This window comes from Myxocyprinus asiaticus, chromosome 17 (assembly GCF_019703515.2).
Source record: "Myxocyprinus asiaticus isolate MX2 ecotype Aquarium Trade chromosome 17, UBuf_Myxa_2, whole genome shotgun sequence".
Classification (NCBI taxonomy): domain Eukaryota; kingdom Metazoa; phylum Chordata; class Actinopteri; order Cypriniformes; family Catostomidae; genus Myxocyprinus; species Myxocyprinus asiaticus.
In genome coordinates, this window is record NC_059360.1 from 23,690,027 (window position 1) to 23,707,994 (window position 17,968).

At 40.1% G+C, this 17,968-nt stretch overlaps 3 protein-coding genes across 5 annotated transcripts; 2 read left to right on the forward strand and 1 right to left on the reverse strand.

The window, feature by feature from the left end:
- Positions 1–268: 268 nt before the first annotated feature.
- LOC127455065 (coiled-coil domain-containing protein 32-like) lies at positions 269–8,696 on the reverse strand. Its single transcript, XM_051722630.1, has 4 exons — positions 8,563–8,696; positions 8,064–8,286; positions 7,819–7,972; positions 269–1,160 (listed from the first exon to the last, which is right to left on the reverse strand). The coding sequence occupies exons 2-4, from the start codon at positions 8,278–8,280 to the stop codon at positions 995–997; spliced, it is 537 nt and encodes a 178-aa protein (XP_051578590.1). The 5' UTR covers positions 8,281–8,286; positions 8,563–8,696; the 3' UTR covers positions 269–994.
- Positions 8,697–8,781: 85 nt separating this feature from the next.
- On the forward strand, positions 8,782–12,846 carry LOC127455064 (protein-L-isoaspartate(D-aspartate) O-methyltransferase-like). Of its 2 annotated transcripts, none has more exons than XM_051722628.1 (8): positions 8,782–9,035; positions 9,199–9,303; positions 9,391–9,422; positions 9,548–9,652; positions 9,898–10,018; positions 11,470–11,555; positions 11,680–11,849; positions 11,991–12,846. In XM_051722628.1, the coding sequence occupies exons 1-8, from the start codon at positions 8,918–8,920 to the stop codon at positions 12,025–12,027; spliced, it is 774 nt and encodes a 257-aa protein (XP_051578588.1). In that variant the 5' UTR covers positions 8,782–8,917; the 3' UTR covers positions 12,028–12,846. The 2 variants fall into 2 exon arrangements, with proteins under 2 accessions (XP_051578588.1, XP_051578589.1); XM_051722629.1 differs by having other exon boundaries at positions 8,783–9,035; positions 11,955–12,842.
- A 1,537-nt stretch (positions 12,847–14,383) lies between these two features.
- LOC127455154 (pseudouridylate synthase RPUSD2-like) lies at positions 14,384–17,838 on the forward strand. Of its 2 annotated transcripts, XM_051722781.1 has the most exons (4): positions 14,674–14,808; positions 14,933–15,088; positions 15,182–15,478; positions 16,695–17,837. In XM_051722781.1, the coding sequence occupies exons 2-4, from the start codon at positions 15,005–15,007 to the stop codon at positions 17,514–17,516; spliced, it is 1,203 nt and encodes a 400-aa protein (XP_051578741.1). In that variant the 5' UTR covers positions 14,674–14,808; positions 14,933–15,004; the 3' UTR covers positions 17,517–17,837. The 2 variants fall into 2 exon arrangements, with proteins under 2 accessions (XP_051578740.1, XP_051578741.1); XM_051722780.1 differs by having other exon boundaries at positions 14,384–15,088; positions 16,695–17,838.
- Positions 17,839–17,968: the final 130 nt, after the last annotated feature.

Genomic DNA, 17,968 nt, shown 5'->3' on the forward strand with positions numbered 1-17,968 from the left:
TTTCATTTTTGGGTGAATCATCCCTTTAAGTGTCACCTCAGTCAGCACTTTAGAATCAGGCTTAGACTTTGATAAAAGTCCCTCTTTCTACTAATAATTATTTAAAACTAAGTCAAAGCTTAGGACTATTCTTTAGAGCATTTTTTAGAAGTTTTAAACATACAGCCCAAGATAAGTGCTCATAATTGCATATACATAGAACACTGTGTTATATTTGTCAATACCAGCGACACTTCCAATAGTGCAGGAAAGGACTAAGAAGCAACAATTTCCATTTAAATTTAATAGCAAAAAAAATTATGAAATTCGCTTGATATACAGTATTTGTGGAATGTTACGTGACGTAGTGAAGGTTCAGGTTCCTCTGGATGGTAAGAATATTTTCTGTGTTCAGACTCAACAAATTACAATTCTGCCATTGAAAAGAATGTAGTGCGATCCTTGGCAATTAATATTTTACAGTCTTTAGTATTTTTTTCTGATCTTTGTTTCCAATCCTATATACACACTAGATCATTATTGTCTAGCAGTGTTAGGACTGACATATGAATAAAGAGGATGCCCAGCATTCCTGAATTGAAAATGGATTAAGAAACATGCAGAGCCAAAGATACCTTAAAGGGATAGTTCACTCAAAAATAAAACATTCTGTCATGATTTACTCACCCAACTTGTTGCAAACCCGTATAACTTTTTTTCTTGCATGAAACACACAAGATTATTTTAGGCATAATGACTGCCTTAGTGACCATTCAATTTCATTTTAAAGATTTTAAAAAGATGTAATGAAGTGAATGGTAACTCAGGTTAACACCTTTTGCGTTTCACGCAATTTTAATTCTGGGTGAACTAACCCTTTTTCTTTGAGAAATAAATGATACCCTTAATTGGGTCACAATACTGTATAGTTGCTTTCCACAAAAAGACCCTTTATACACTTAATTTCCTCAACACTGCTGGTCAGTAGAGCAAAACTGGTTATTGCTGTGATATGTTATTTCTCCGGGCTTGGGCACTCTTCCTCTTCACATGGCTTATCGGTTTGGGCCGTGCTGGCAGGAACCTCACTGTTCTGTGTGGGCAAAAGAAGGTACTCCAGCTCTTCTGCATTGATGGCCACCCTTTCAGGGGACAGCCAGCGCTTGAAATGTTCCAAAGCACTGCAAAATATAAGATGAATAAAAGGCAGTATTCTTCTTTTTATTTTCTGTAAAGCTGCTTTGGAACAATATGTATTGTAAAAAGCACTATACAAATTAAATTGGATCTGCAAACATATTTTGTACTTTCTGACACCTGTGCTGCTGGGTCACAATCCAACTCAAAGAGTAAATCAACAACAGAGTTGTTCAAGCAGAAGAAATTCTGTATTTTGGAGAGGCCAAGTCAGAGACTTAAGCTTTCACTGAGATGTTATTTTGTAATCTGCAGCAGACCATTCCAGTGAGAAAATGAAAATAGAAAATATATATGCTGAAATAGTTTGGAATTTAAGAATGACCCATGGTCCACATTCTATTTTGTCAGTATAAATATGCAGTCCATGTTTAAATAGCACCATATAAAGTCTGTTTTTGGTTATTGCCATTAGGTTTTTTTTGTTGTTATTACATATATTACGTCACAAAGTTCCTTGCTTAATGCTTATTATTTTTTAAAGACCATGTGAAATCAAAATTAAAGTTTTGCAGCTTTTAGTCCATATCTATTATCTTTAAGGTAATCTATATGCTAGGGTACTCCTAAAGGTTGACAAAATTCATTTTCATAAGATACAAGCATTTAAAATCTGCAGTCTCTCTCCAACGGCAAAACGGACCCAGAAAAATGTATGACTCACAACTTACTGTTAATTTAAACTACATTAACCAACCAAAGTTAATTTTGTCCAATCAATTGTTTTTTTTAGAACGAGAACGCACCCTCCCCCATAACTGTTCAGCACGTCTGGCTGTTGTTCTTACCTACGCTGATGATGCCTTCGCAGGGCACTTTAAAGAGAGCACAATCCATGCTGTTGGGTCATTCCAAACATAATTTCCAATAAGAAAGTCACATAAAAAGGAAGTTTTGAATGACCAATACTGATTTCAGCAGTGGCGTGCACTGAAGGAGTGCAGCCCCTTTCATTCACAAATATAAATGTGCACTTCTTGCAGAAAAAGGGGGATCATTTTAATATTAAATAAAACAGATTAAAATCTCAATCTCATAATATCAGTAATAATGTTTCAACGTAAATTTTCATTGTAAATCACGGAAGCATTTCAGAAAATTTGGCAGAACCACGGAGGTGCTTTTAACAGCTACAGCAGATCAGGGTGAATTCCAGTCGAAAGTGATCATCCCTATGCCGTATTTACTCCGAAGGGCAGAGCCTTTGAAGTACTCTGAAAGTAACATGGCATCATTACTGTATGAATGTACACTTTGTCTTGTGGAAGGGCCCTTAGAGAAAGGATTCATTTTCTCACTTTCATTTGGAACAGCCCTTCGAGTCTAGTCACCTTCCCACAGTGCCATTCAAGGGTGCAAAAATGCTTTTGGAAATTCGCCCCCGGGATCATCGAAGTTGCTTTGCCTCAGATGAGAAACAGGTCAGACAAAAAGTCCACTCCATGTAGTGTATGCATGTACAGTATTGTAGTGTAAATTCATCAAAAAAATAATGCTTGATTGCTACAGCATTTCCGACATTGCACACTTGCAGTGAGTGTAGTCAGCTTTATTAATTATAAGTGAGTGGTGGCGTTGCTTACATTGTAGAAAGAAATTCAATAAGTATTTTGAAGAATACAATCATAACCTGAAGGATCTGCCTGATTTAGCCCCCCCCCCCAAAAAAAAGTCATTAAACAAATCAATTTAAAAAAAGTACCATGGTATTAAGATTTTTTGGACAAGTAGGCAACCAGACTAAACATTCAGAACCATTTAACAGAGCACAACAGTCTGGTTCCGGAAGTAAAAATCACATTAATTTTTTCCATAGATGAACTGATTTCAACGATAACTTATATACCTTTAAAGACAGACATACCGTGAGCTACGAGGTTGTTCATCGATGGTATTTGCTTCCGTTGAAGCCATCAGTCTGCGTTATTTCAACTTCATTGTTTAAAAATCGTGTTTGACAGTGGAATTCCTGGTAAACAACTAAATTACCCATGGTACAGCAAAGAAAGATCCACCAATCAGAGAACCCAGGAGCGACCACCTACTCCAATGACGCACGGTGAATGAGGCAAACAAGCTGGTCTCCCTTCACCCTCAAAATACTTATATATTATACATATTGGAATATTTTGTAATAAACTTAAACAATATTGTTTCTATACTTATAATCAACAACCTAAAATCAATAGTTTTAAATATTTCCATCATTTTTTATTCAATGACATCATAGGCAATGCATCGTGGGATTGTAGTTCATGCCCTCAAGTACACGGTCTTGTACCTTTGTCTTTTTGTCTGATTTACAAATACTTGTTTGCCTCAAAACAAAGTTCTTGATGTTGTTATTCACCTCTGAGCTGGTTGGTAACTCTTGTATGGAGGATTTTATGAAAGGCCTATGCAAAAAACTTAAGGGAAAAATACTTATTAGAATCCAGACAGCTGAAAAAGTGGGTGGACACTGTTGCACTCTATTTCTATCTTGGTAGATCATTGTGCCATTGTTCTGCCAAATTACTGCTGTAAGGTCCTAAATATTAATGACAGAATACAGTAAAATAACAACATTAATATGAAAGAAAATGAAGTGTGAAAGTGTCAGTTCTATAAGAGAATCGTGAGGTCAGAGAGGAGGCAGCAGAGATGACAGGATGAAATGAGGGAGCAGAGATGAGAAAAGTGATGGGACAAGAAAAAGATTAGCACTTTAAGGGGCCGTTTACACGACAACGTTTTCAACTAAAAACGGAACACTTCATGCATTTTGGCTGTTTGTTTACACGACAACAGCGTTTTGGGGCCTGAAAACGCAAACTTTTGAAAACGGGCTTCAAAGTGCAAGTTTTTGAAAACGATGCCATTATCGTCTCTGTGCAAACATACAAAAAGGCGAATTTGTGAAAACGATGACATCTTGCACACGCGTATTACGTGTTCAGTCTATAGGCATGCGTGCGAGTACTTCAAAACAACGCGCGAGACATTCAAAACTACAATGGCGGACTACAGGACTGTGTTTGTGCTGCTCAAGATTTTGAGTTTATTGACACTTCTCCAGCAAAATAATTGTAGTAATAAAGCAACCTCATCGTCCATCCAGGCAAAATTGCTCGATGCTTTCGCCATCTTCATTGTTTGTATTCACCACAGCACATTATGTGCGCAGATGCGTAACGTTTCTTTACAAAGTGACATCGGCAACTACTTGCCTGGCATGCATATTACAGCGTTTTTAAGTCGTTTTCGCGGATCCGTGTGAACGGGGATCATTTTGACAACATTGTCGTCTGTATGCGAAACTTTTAAAAAATGCAAAGGAAAAACTTTTCAGTTTTTAGTACATCGTTGTCGTGTAAACGTACCTGTAACACTCTCAATGGAAAGGAGGCGGTGAGAACCAGCTTGATAATATAAATAATATTTTAATCAAGAACTGAACCAAAAGACACACACACACGTAGGTGTCGGGCAGCTGCCCGTAACTCTCTCTCCGTCATACTGCCATCTCCGGTCGCCTTTATCCCTCTCGGGCTTCATCAGCCTAATTAGGGGCCGGGTGTGTGGAATCACGGCCCGGCCCCGCCCTCTGCCCTTCCAAATTCCTCCCTCTTTCTCTCAGGCCAGGGAGCCCCCGGCATGACGTACATCCCCGCTTTTCCCTTAACACAATAATAATATTTAAAAGAGAGGGAAAGGCCAACACGGAGCGGCGGAGAGAGAGAGAGGAGAGGGAGAGAAAAAAAATGGAATGACAAATCAATTCATAGTCTTTCCCTTCGGATTGTCTCTGGCACTGGGCACATTCATGATGTGGCGCTCGCCCCTTTGAAGATGAACGGCATGCGCATTCTAAATTAACTTGATGATTGGCTAATACTGGCCTGATCAGAGGCTCTGCTATGTGAGCACAGGGACATTATACATCACCATTTGAATAGCATGGGTATCAATGTGAACTGGGTGAAAAGCACACTTCCCCCAGCCAACAAATCTCCTTTTTGGGGGTTCAACTCGACTCCGTGAGTATGCGTGCGCACCTCACGAGCGAGCACATCCAAACCATTCACCAGTGTCTGTCTCAGTTCAAACTGGGAAAACATTTCCACTGAAGTCTTTTCAGAAAATGCTGGGTTTTATGGCAGCAGCATCTGCTGTCATAGAGTTAGGTCTTTTACACATGAGACCTCTCCAGTGCTGGCTCAAACACCATGTACCGAGTCACGCCTGGTGTCAGGGGCGCATGTGTGACTCACTGCTGCCTGGCTGCTCTAGCACCATGGACAGCTCTGAACCTTTATCAGCAGGGTGTGATGCTGGGTCAGGTTTTCAGACGAGAAGTGGTGGCAACAGATGCATATAACATGAGTTGGGGCGCACTGTGCGATGGACACCTGGCTTTCGGCACTTGGACAGGTGCGAAATGGGCGTGGCATGGAACTGCTTGGAAATGATAGCTATCTTCTTAGCGGTGAAAGCTTCCCATTCCAACATAGTGAATCATCACGTTCTGATTCGTTTAGACAATATGTCAGTGGTAGCGTACATAAATCACCAAGGCGGCACTCGATCACTACCAATGTTCAGCCTGGGTGCAACGCCTGCATCTTCTCTCCCTGCGCACGACATATGTCCCGGGGTGTTTGAACTGCGGAGTGGCCATGCTGTCGTGCCAGGGGCTGATGGCAGGGGAATGGAGAATTCATCCTCGAACAGTTATGAAGATTTGGGAACTGTTCGGCACAGCAGAAATCGACCTATTTGCCTCTTCAGAGACAGCCCACTGCCCTCTTTGGTACTCCATGTCCCAAACCCCGCTGGGAGTGGATGCCTTGGCCAACAAGTGGTCGATGATGCGCAAATATGCATTTCCCCCGATACGTCTCCTCCATGCTGTCATCAGCAAAGTCCGAGAGGACAAGGAAACGGTTCCGGAAATGATGGAGATATTAGGCAGCCCTCCATAGGAAACACCGCTGAGGAGGGATCTGCTCTCTCAAGCACAGGGCACGATTTGGCATCCCCAGCCGGAGCTGTGGAACCTAAACGTAAGGCCCCTGACCGGAGCTTAATGAATGAGCCAGAATTGGCACAGTCTGTAAAACACCATTTTGCATGCTAGAGCGCCATCTACGAGACGCCTCTATGCATTAAAATGGCTTGTGTTTACAGATTGGTGCTCTTTATGCAGCAAAGACCCAGTGAATTGCCCCATAATGGAGATCCTTACATTCTTTCAAGAGCGGATGGACGCAGGTCTTACTCCGTCAACGCTTAAGGTTTATGTAGCCACCATCTCGGCATTTCACACCACATAGGCTGGCTCCTCTATAGGCAGATATGATCTAATCAAAAAGTTCCTTAGGGGAGCGAGGCGCTTAAACCAACCTCGCCCTGCTACGGTTCCAACATGGGACTTGAATCTGGTGCTGAGGGCGCACACGAGCCCCCCTTTTGAACCTTTGGAATCTGTGAGTAATGTGTGCTCTCTTTAAAGACGGCATTGCTGTTGGCTCTGGCCTCAGTCAAACGGGCTGGCGATATACAGACGCTGTCGGTTGAGAGTTCATGTCTGGAATTCGGTCCTGGGCTTTCAAAAGTCACCATCAAACCCAAAAAAAAGGCTATGTGCCTAAGGTGCTTTCCACATCCTTATGGCTTAGATAGAGCACTTACAAGCTTTCTCTTCTCCACCATCTAATTTGGATGAGGAGCAGTTAGCACATTTATTATGCCCCGTGTGGGCATTGCACATGTATGTGGAGTGCACTCGCCAGTTTAGACTGTCAGATCAGCTCTTTGTTTGTTATGGAGGATGCACAAAACCATGTCCGTCTCCAAACAATGGCCATCTCACTGGATCGTTGATGCGATCGCTCTCGCTTATGAATCACAGGACGTGAGATGACCTATTGGCGTGAAGTGCATTCAACTAGAGGCATGGCCTCTTCATGGGCATGGACAAATGTTATATCCTTAAAAGATATATGCTTTGCAGCAGGATTGTTTTCTCAAAACATGTTCACGAGGTTTTATAACCTAGACGTCACTTTCAATAAAAATAATAAAACCTCCCTCCCCTACCTCTGGTACGAAGGGCTTAAATTATACTGTGTGTATTATATGACTCATATACATCCTCAGACTAAGATTAACTTCCCGTATGGTTTCCACCATGTGGGGTTATTCATTTTCATACACACTAAAGAGATATTATACTAAGTCACTGCCCGGTGGGCCTGTGAACTTATATACATATTCTTCTAAGTGTTTTATACCCTGGAGCATCTAAGGGTATTACATTACGTAGCGTGGCGTCTCGTGAACTGAATCAATAGGGAATGTCTCCCTGAGATAAAGGGAACCAGACATTGCAAACTTGGCCGCACTACTACTTCAGAGTTTCGAGGTACAAGTGATGCATTCTTGTCTGAATTCAGAAAATTCTGAAGAAATGGTGTGTGAGCTCCCGCTTATATAGGACAAATGTGTGCCTAAAAGGGCGTGACTCAAACACCATTGCCAATCATAAGATTACTGTTATGATACAAAGGCTTCAACTAGATCAAGCGTTCAGCAATGTCTCGTTCCCTTCATCTCAGGGAACCGAGGTTACAAGAGTAAGCGGAGACATTTTGTCCATACCTCTGATCGAAGTTTCCCTCCTGGAACAGCTCTGAGGTTTGAGCGTCATGAAGAAACCTATCCCAGCATTCTTTTTTTGCCTGGGACAAGGAACGGAGCATCTCCCTGGATGTTACCTCATTTGACTGTCCCTTGATTCTCTTCAATCGACTTTCTAAAAAAGTATCAACAACATAACATGCTCTATGAGAACAAGTCAACAGGCCACATTAAAAATGTGATCAAATGAAATGTCATTTCAGTACCTAAACTAGCAATGTAAACTTCAGAGTCAGCCATTGGTTCCCAGGGGCTGAAAGAAGCTCTGGGTGTGTTTGGCTGAAGGGTCCCTCGAGAGGAGGGCTGAAATGAGTCTGTAAATTGTCCATCATCCTGTCCCTGTGGATTTGGCAGACTGGAGCAGACCTCAGTCCAAAGATCTCCACTAGATCGGACCACATGGGTTTCGAAGTCGTCAATCATCACGTCCTCCAATAATTAAAGCATATATTTAATGTAACCGATGTGAAAACACTCTGGGCCGACAAGCATGTTTATAGTGCATTTAAGTTTAATTAAAAGACAGCATGCCAGGTGTCTGATGAAGTGGATGGATTTAATCGATAATTTGTTGATGGTGTTACCATAATTAACAGCAATGTAACAAAACACTGCTGACTGTAGGCATTTGCTATCAAGAAAAACCGTTTAGTGTGGACGTGTAGAAAATAACACTGTACATAAAGCTACAGTCGGCATGCATACCTTCAAGTACAAAACTCTCGATGCACTTCAGACCTGAGAAGAATGATTAAAAGGAAAAATAAATACAAGAATTAGCATGTAAAATTCATCCTTCGGACTCGCTTTGCTTCCCCCTGCTGCTGCTTAGGTATGCGTAACCAGTAAAGATTACCTAACGAATTTGATTGGCCAATACACCTGTCCGTCAATATTTCCGTGAATGTGATTGGTGGAGGAGATGTGTTTGGAAACGATACTTCCGTTTACTTCTTCGGCACGTTAACATCTGGTCGAATAATTTTAACGCATATTACTGTTACAACCTCTATATCTCTTGTATCAGATGCCATTTGTTGCAGGCGGTGCTCATTAGGATATGCAGACTGTGCTCAGGCTGGCAGCAGTAGCGGTCCCTATGGGTTTGCTGCTCTCCAGAACCATGGCATGGATATCTAGTGGCAAAACTCATGCAGAACTCATCACACGTTTAAGAGGTATGATTGATAGATATAGAGATAGATAGATAGATAGATAGATGGATGTATGTTATTGCATATATTGCAATACAAAGTTTTCATATCAGGTCATTGAACATTGTAACGCGTAGTGGCTTTAGTATGGCCCAAAATGTGTATTCTTTTTCTAATTCTTTGACAGATCATGGGGTTATCCGAAGTGATCGAGTGTTTAATGCTATGCTTGCCACTGATAGAGGGATTTATTCCGGAGACCACCCTTATTCTGACTCTCCCCAGTCCATAGGTGAATTCCATGGATCTAAAGGCATATTGTTTTGAATACAAGCAACGAATACATGAAATCACAGAAGATTTTTTTTTCTCTACAAAGGATACAAGGCTACCATCAGTGCTCCTCATATGGTACGTAGGGCAAACAGATGCTTCTTAAAGCAAAGAGAAGTTTTACAGAAACTGGTATCATAAGTTTGAGCACAAGTATGCTGTAAATGTCATATTTTACGTGTAATTTATTACTGCTTGTGTAGCATGCACATGCCCTTGAGGTTCTCAGTGACAACTTAACAGAAGGAGCCTCAGCCTTGGATGTGGGCTCAGGAAGTGGCTATCTTACTGCATGTTTCGCCAGAATGGTGAGTGCAATCTTCTTTCACTAAGTTTTTTATACGAAATATAAACTATAAAAGTTATTGTGCCAGTCAAGATTTTAAAAATGCTAAAGGAGTGACTTTCAAGCAAATACTGTATTTTTACAAGTTTATGTGATGACAAATTGTGATGATTCCATCTCTTATTACAGGCTGTGACAGGACACATCGTTAAAAGTATTAAGATGTCTGAAATATTTGCGTTGTGATTTATTATGTTCATTTTGCAGGTAGGCCCCTTGGGAAAGGTGGTGGGAATTGACCACATAGAAGAGCTGGTGCAAGCCTCTGTGAAAAATGTCAAGGCAGATGATCCAGAGTTGCTTGCCTCTGGACGAATTAAACTAGTGGGTGAGGGATTTTTAAAGACAATACATTTAGGACATTTTTAAACAGATTAACGTAGCACATGCTGGTAATGAATTAATTGTAATTACTATACAAATAGCAATTTTCATGGTAATTAAAATAAATGCCTTTATATACTGTATATATATTCACTATATTGCCAAAAGTATTCGCTCACCCATCCAAATAATTGAATTCAGGTTTTCCAATCACTTCCATGGCCACAGGTGTATAAAATGAAGCACCTAGGCATGCAGACTGCTTCTACAAACATTTGTGAAAGAATGGGCCGCTCTCAGGAGCTCAGTGAATTCCAGCGTGGTACTGTGATAGGATGCCACCTGTGCAACAAGTCCAGTCATGAAATTTCCTCGCTACTAAATATTCCACAGTCAACTGTCAGTGGTATTATAACAAAGTGGAAGCGATTGGGAATGACAGCAACTCAGCCACGAAGTGGTAGGCCACGTAAAATGACAGAGCGGGGTCAGCGGATGCTGAGGCGCATAGTGCGCAGAGGTCGCCAACTTTCTGCAGAGTCAATCGCTACAGACCTCCAAAGTTCATGTGGCTTTCAGATTAGCTCAAGAACAGTGCGTAGAGAGCTTCATGGAATGGGTTTCCATGGCCGAGCAGCTGCATCCAAGCCATACATCACCAAGTGCAATGCAAAGAGTCGGATGCAGTGGTGTAAAGCACGCCGCCACTGGACTCTAGAGCAGTGGAGACGCGTTCTCTGGAGTGACGAATCACGCTTCTCCATCTTGCAGTCTGATGGACGAGTCTGGGTTTGGCGGTTGCCAGGAGAACGGTACTTGTCTGACTGCATTGTGCCAACTGTGAAGTTTGGTGGAGGGGGGATTATGGTGTGGGGTTGTTTTTCAGGAGCTGGGCTTGGCCCCTTAGTTCCAGTGAAAGGAACACACTCCACTGTTGGTGCCAAACAGGCTGGTTTGAGTATTTCTGTAACTGCTGATCTCCTGGGATTTTCATGCACAACAGTCTCTAGAATTTACTCAGAATGGTGCCAAAAACAAAAAACATCCAGTGAGCAGCAGTTCTGTGGACAGAAATGCCTTATTGATGAGAGGTCAACAGAGAATGGCCAGACTGGTTAGAACTGACAAAGTCTATGGTAACTCGAATAACCGCTCTGTACAATTGTGGTGAGAAGAATAGCATCTCAGAATGCTATTCTGAGATGCGGGTTGGCGCTGTTTTGGTGGCACGAAGGGGATCTACACAATATTAGGCAGGTGGTTTTAATGTTGTGGCTGATTGGTGTATTAAAAAAAAGTGCTTTTCTAAGCACAATCATTATCATTGACATTGGATCTGTTGAACAGTTACCTTAAGTGTTAGGGTATTGGTATTTTTATTTATTTTTTTCATATTTTACACAGGTTTTTAATCTTAAATGGTGGTTTTGTGTTTTTCTTCATTTGTTTTTGCAGTGGGTGACGGTCGGTTAGGTTTTCCTGATGAAGCTCCCTATGATGCCATTCATGTTGGAGCAGCTGCTCCTACACTTCCTAAAGCTGTATGCATTTTAGTAGTGTTTTGCATTTATACAAGATTTTTTTTTAATTACCTTATAATGAATTTAAATTAAATTATTGTTTACATATTCTATTGTAGTCTTATTTAAACCTGTGCATCAACAGCTCTTGGAGCAGTTGAAACCAGGAGGGAGATTAGTTTTGCCTGTGGGCCCAGAGGGTGGAAGCCAAGTTCTCGAGCAGTATGACCGACAGAGTGATGGCACGTTCCTCAGGAAAGCACTGATGGGTGTGGTTTATGTCCCACTGACAGACAAACACCGCCAGTGGCCAAGGTATTTATCAGTTATGAAGATATTAATCAGAACTGAATTATTTATGGTGTACTACTACTGCAGCTTATTATAACTGTGTGGCTGTTGATTTGTTTCTCTTCCTAGTGATGAGCTCTGATTGCAGTATCGTTGCCCTTGCAGGAGATGGCGATGGTGCTGTGGTTCAGCAAGCCATTAGGCCTGAGAGAAGGCCTCGCATCCCAACTCACCCTGCTGCCTAGCAACATACTTGCCTGGATCATTCTGATTCTTAAAACTGAAGTGCAAAATGCAGCAGTTGCTAGAGGACAGAAATGAATGCACTTATCAGAAGGTTTCCGAGGAGATGTCCCTTCTTTTACCTAAACTGAGTGATCAAGGACTTTGCTAGGAAGGCTTTATATCTAAGACTTGTGTGATCTTAGTATGCTTCATAAATGGTCATAGGTTCAGCTTTAACATACCATACAGCAAGAGGAGTAATGCAGATAGAAAACAGTTACCTTGAAATGTAGCTACTCCCATGCTACCTTTGCAAGATTAATCCTTTTGATGTGTAATTACCACTGTTATATGCCAAGGCATTAATAAATAACAAACAAACATAGCTTATACTTGTAATTATTGAAATAAAGAATGAGTTTAAAACGTATTCTCTAAAACACTTTTCTCTTATTGCATGCATGGCAATTTTCAGTTAATGTGTTGCTATTGTCTAATCTGATTTTGTAATAATCTACATGTAATTAAATGTACACAAACTATAATGCCTTGTACTTTTATAATCAATATAAATATGCTTATACAATACAGTGGCAAATGGCAAAAAGTATGTGAACCCTTTGGAATTAGCTGGTTTTCTGCATTAATTGGTCATAAAATGTGATCTCATCTTCATCAAAGTCACAAGTACAGAGAAACACAATGTGCTTAAGCTAACCACATAAAAACAATTATAATCTTAATTGTCTTTGTTGAACACATCCCAATAAACATTCAAAGTGCTTTGGAAAAAGTAAGTGAACCCTTGGGTTTAATAACTGTTCAATCCTCCTTTGGCAGCAATAATCTCAACCAAGCGTTTCCGGTAGCTGCAGTTTAGACCTTCACAATGTTCAGAAGGAATGGACAATTCTTCCGTACAGAACTGCTTCAGATCAGACATATTCTCAGGATGTCTGGTGTGAACAGCTCACTTGAGGTCATTCCACAGCATCTCTATTGGGTTAAGGTCTGGGCTCTGACTGGGCCACTCTTTTCTTTTTTTGAAGCCATTCTGTAGTGGATTTACTTCGATGTTTAGGGTCATTGTCCTGCTGCATCACCCAACTTCTACTGAGCTTCAGCTGGTGCACAGCCACCCTGGCATTATCCTGTAGGATATCTTAATAAACTTTTCATTTTTCCCTTGATGATGGCAAGCATTACAGGCCCCGAAGCAGCAAAGCAGCCCCAAATCATGATGCTCCCTCCACCGTACATTACTGTTGGGATGATGTTTTCATGCTGGTATGCTGTGCCCTGCTTACGCCATATGTAGTGCTGCGTATTCTTCCCAAAAGTTTAATCAGTCCAAAAAGCATTTTCCCAGTAGCGTTGTGGAGTGTCAAGGTGGTCTTTGGCAAACTTCATGTTTTTGTTGGAAAGCAGCGGCTTCCTTCATGGTGTGCAGCCATGGACACTATGCCTGTTTAATGTTTTCCGTATAGTAGACTCATGAACAGAGATGTTAACCAGTTCCAATGATTCCTTCAAGTCTTTAATTATCACTCTAGGATTCTTTTTTATCTCATTAAGCATTCTGCAGTGTACCCTTTGAGTCATCTTGGCTGGACAGCCACTTCTAGGGAGAGTAGCCACAGTACTAAATCATCACAATTTATAGACAATTTGTTTAACTGTGGACAGATGAATATCTAAGCTTTTCAAGATGACTTTGTAACCCTTTCTCTACTTAGCTTTTGTTGACGTCATTAGCCTAGAGTTTCTCATACTTTTTCCAAACTACACTGAATGTTTGAATGATGTGTTCAATATATACAAGAACAATACAGTATTTTGTGTTATTAGTTAAAACAGATTGTTCTTATTCATTATTGTAGCTTATATGAAGATCAAACCAGATTTTAACACAAATTTATACATATATGAAGGAAATTCCAAAGGGTTCACATACTTTTTCTTGCCACTGTATAAAGATGTCAATATACTGTAATAGATTAAATATTACATTTTGGATGTATTCGCTCAGTTGATGAACTATGAAATGAACTAAACTTTTTAAACATTTTGTTAAGAAAACATATTTTTGCTATAAGTCCTAACATTACAAACAACTGTACCTATGTAAAAAGTAAAAAATACAACAGAACAAAAATACAAAAAAATAAATGGGCACACAGATATTATGTCAAATTAATTAAGTAAAGAAATGGCTATTCTGAATGTTTTTTGTTTGATTGTTTTAGAAAATTTGATAGACTCAAAATAAAATGCGTGTAACTGGGTTTAGTATAAAGCGTAAACAGATGACGTCACGCGACGTCATCAAAATGTGACGGATTTCATGTGAGCATGGTTCACACGTTTGAAGGGGGGAGTAGCTGGTTTAAATGTATTATTTTACTTTGGACAAATAAAAATTAGTAGTTCGCTGGAAAAATTACATCGAAAAGAATACGTGAGCATTAAAAATATTGCGAGCGCAGTTGACAATACTCAATGTCAGGAGAAATACTGCGCAAGCCAAATACACTTTTTCACGCTTAAACATCGCCAAACATTGGCAGCTATTAATACAGCAGACCCGCACAGAATCACACGCTATGGAGACTAAAGAGGCCACAGACAGCTGTGATACAGACAACACGGTTAGAACACACAGCGGTAAACGTAAAAACGTCGAGACAGATGAGGCAGCAAGACAAGACAGCGGTAAGAAGCGAAAGAAGGGTGGCAAACAGCTGCGTCACGGAGAAAGGTACGTTCCCCCACCACAAAAACGCAATCCAGGCGTGAGTTTCAACCAAGAACATTTTGCAGAAACCTCGTATTATTTTGAAGGCAGACTTCGCAAAGTGCATCCTTATTATTTTGATTTTAAGACTTACTGTAAAGGACGCTGGATCGGTAAAACTCTCTTTGAGGTTTTCAAGAGTGAATTTCGATCCGAGTCTATGGACTACTACGATAAAGCAGTCAAAGAGGGGCGCATTAGACTGAATGAAATACCAGTGGATGACCTAAACATAACACTCAAGGCAGGAGATCACATTACAACACTTACAAAATAACTGACAGTATGATGAAGTCTATTTGTATATGCATAATTATTTGTATCTCTTTTGCTCTAGAACAATGACTATTTAAGGAACACAGTGCATCGCCATGAGCCCCCTGTGAGTGGGCAGCCCTTGGAGGTTTTGGTAGATGATGGTGAAGTTGTGGTGGTAGATAAGCCTGCTTCACTACCGGTACATCCCTGTGGTCGCTACCGTCATAATACGGTCATCTTCATTCTGGGAAAAGAGAAAGGCCTTAGTGGTCTCCACACAGTACATCGACTTGATCGCCTCACTTCAGGTGTGTTGCTGTTTGCTCGTACACTGGAGGTCTCCAAAAAACTGGACGCAATGGTACGTGAGAGACAGGTAAGACACTACTTTCTGGATGGCATCATACTTTGTATGTAGTCTCCAAAACTGTATTTCGTGAATGCCAGATTGATTGCCCTTCAATATCTATCTTACAGGAATGTTATGGTGTAATTTATTGGTTAAATACAAGTACATCTGTGGCATGTGTCATTAACTGTGTCTGAGCATTTTATCACATTTATATGCTTGAATCTTAAATCAAAACCATGGCTTCATCTACACTCACACTCCACACTGAGAAACATTTGGAGTGCTGACAAAAAACAAAACAAAACAAAAACAACTTAGGAAACAATTTCCACGTAGAAATTGCTAGTAAATTTAACAGACCATATTTTCAAGTAAAGGCTACACACAGTTCTTGTTGAATTTCATTAGAACTTCTCAAGTAGAGTTGACTTTGCAATATTCTGTTTCATGTTAGCTTTACTTACTTTTTGTTTGTACATTTTACTCAAGCAATGTAGCACTAAATTAAGCCCTGCTTTTAAAAGTGTACTGGCATTTCAATGCTTTTTTTTACATATTTAATTATGTACCACATAACATACAGAAGCCTTCCACAGGGAAGATTAATGCATGCTTTGTAGTTTATTAGACAACATCATCTTACTTTAATGGCGATAGAAACAAGATCCAGAGCTGAGCACACACACCTCAAAACACGATGACAAGTTACAATCAACAGATCTTTTTTTTTTTTAATCATAAACAGGTAATTTTGAGTAGAAAATGAACTTCAGACTTCACAAAACAAGAAGTTGCCAATTGTAACAACAAAGTCAACAATAAAATTGGTGTTAAACAGTAAAACTATGCAAGCTCATTAATTATTCAAGACCAGTGCATGCTTGGAACACCAGCTTTGAGAAATTATGTACAATTTAATTCTTTTATTTACTTAATTTTGTGACTTTTACTTTACATTTAGTGAAATTTACTCAAATTAGCAAATAAATATGACAAGGTTTTCTAGTTATGATTCATGCATAATGCATTCTAAAGATAGCAAACAATCCTAAATAATATTTTCTTATAAGCTAGAGAGCATACATTTTTACATGTTTCAATTGAGTATAATTGTAGAATTTACTTATTTTTTTCAAATTCACACCCAAACTAACTTATTCAATGTAAAAAGTACTTAATCTTTTCTGCTATAATTACTTTTTTCCAGTGCATTTAACTATAACCTGATATATTTTCACAGTTAGAGAAAGAGTATGTCTGTCGAGTAGACGGGGAGTTTCCTGAGGGTGAGGTGGTGTGTGAGGAACCCATACTGGTAGTGTCCTTCAAGGTGGGCCTCTGCAGGGTGGATCCCAAAGGCAAAGAATGCCGCACAGTCTTCCAGAGGCTGAGCTATAATGGACGCTCCAGTGTAGTGCGCTGTCTGCCGCTTACAGGCCGTACTCACCAGATCCGAGTTCATCTTCAGTTCCTTGGCTTCCCGATCCTCAACGATCCCATCTATGGGTCTTCTGCATGGGGTCCGAACAGAGCCAAAGGAGGGTTGGTGGGAATGAGCAATGAGGAGATTCTAGAAGCCCTTATAGAAGAGCATTGTGCCAAGGAGAGTTTGCACTTGTTGGATTTACCTGATGAAGTGATCTCAGGAAAGCAAAGACCAAAGACGGAGTGTAGTGATTGTGCACAAGAACATAATGTCCAATCGAAAACTGTACCTGGATCAAGCAGTGTTGTGTGTGATGACAGTACTTGTAAAGTGCCACTGCTTGAAGGGAAGGCAGAAGACAGCCAACAAGGTAACATTAGATCTGCAAGTGAAACTGAGGTCGAGATGAATGGCGCACAGAAAGAAAAAAACTCTGTCTCAGATGAATCCTCTAAAACTTTGAAATCAACTACTTTTGTTAGAGATAATTTATGTGGCGAGTGTAAAATTGTGAGGCCTGACCCAACGGAGAAGGATTTGATTATGTATCTACATGCATTGCGCTACAAAGGACCTGACTTTGAATATTCAACCAAACTGCCTGACTGGGCCAAAGAAGACTGGGTGCTGGAGTAAACAAGAATCAAACGTATTCATCAAACATTTGTTACCTGATATCACAGTACAATAATGTGGTTTTTAAAAAAAAGCCCCCTTCTAGTACTGAATGTATTCGGTATGAATTGGAAGTTATTTTATTTTCCCATTTTTGGGTGATATAATTTGTATTACACTGTACTGTGGTGCAATTGGAATTTTATTTTACCTCCTTTGTTTTGAAAAGTACATCCTCTCATCTGACATGAACACACAGCAATAAATTGTTTTAAAAAGGAAATCTTCTCATCTGACATGAACACACAGCAATAAAATTGGACTTAATATTTGTGGGAATGAAAGCGAAGTCTGATGGTTTTCTTTATAATTCTTTTTTGTCCAAAAGCAATAGTAGCAGACGTCACATTTTGCATAGAAATAAGGACGTTTTTTTATGTGTCTTGTAAAGTCCAATCTTAAGGTATTGTAAG

Excerpts from the sequence above, each read along its gene's own strand:
- LOC127455064 (XM_051722628.1), top strand. The coding sequence starts at position 8,918 with ATGCAGACTGTGCTCAGGCTGGCAGCAGTAGCGGTCCCTATGGGTTTG. Across the intron at positions 9,423-9,547 it reads CCATCAGTGCTCCTCATATG|CATGCACATGCCCTTGAGGT; the intron begins GTACGTAGGGCA and ends CTGCTTGTGTAG. Across the intron at positions 10,019-11,469 it reads TGGACGAATTAAACTAGTGG|TGGGTGACGGTCGGTTAGGT; the intron begins GTGAGGGATTTT and ends TTGTTTTTGCAG.
- LOC127455154 (XM_051722780.1), top strand. The coding sequence starts at position 14,654 with ATGGAGACTAAAGAGGCCACAGACAGCTGTGATACAGACAACACGGTT. Across the intron at positions 15,089-15,181 it reads ACCTAAACATAACACTCAAG|AACAATGACTATTTAAGGAA; the intron begins GCAGGAGATCAC and ends CTTTTGCTCTAG. Across the intron at positions 15,479-16,694 it reads CAATGGTACGTGAGAGACAG|TTAGAGAAAGAGTATGTCTG; the intron begins GTAAGACACTAC and ends ATATTTTCACAG.
- LOC127455065 (XM_051722630.1), bottom strand. The coding sequence starts at position 8,280 with ATGATTGACGACTTCGAAACCCATGTGGTCCGATCTAGTGGAGATCTT. Across the intron at positions 7,973-8,063 it reads AGTTTACATTGCTAGTTTAG|AAAGTCGATTGAAGAGAATC; the intron begins GTACTGAAATGA and ends ATACTTTTTTAG. Across the intron at positions 1,161-7,818 it reads GAGGGAAACTTCGATCAGAG|TGCTTTGGAACATTTCAAGC; the intron begins GTATGGACAAAA and ends TATATTTTGCAG.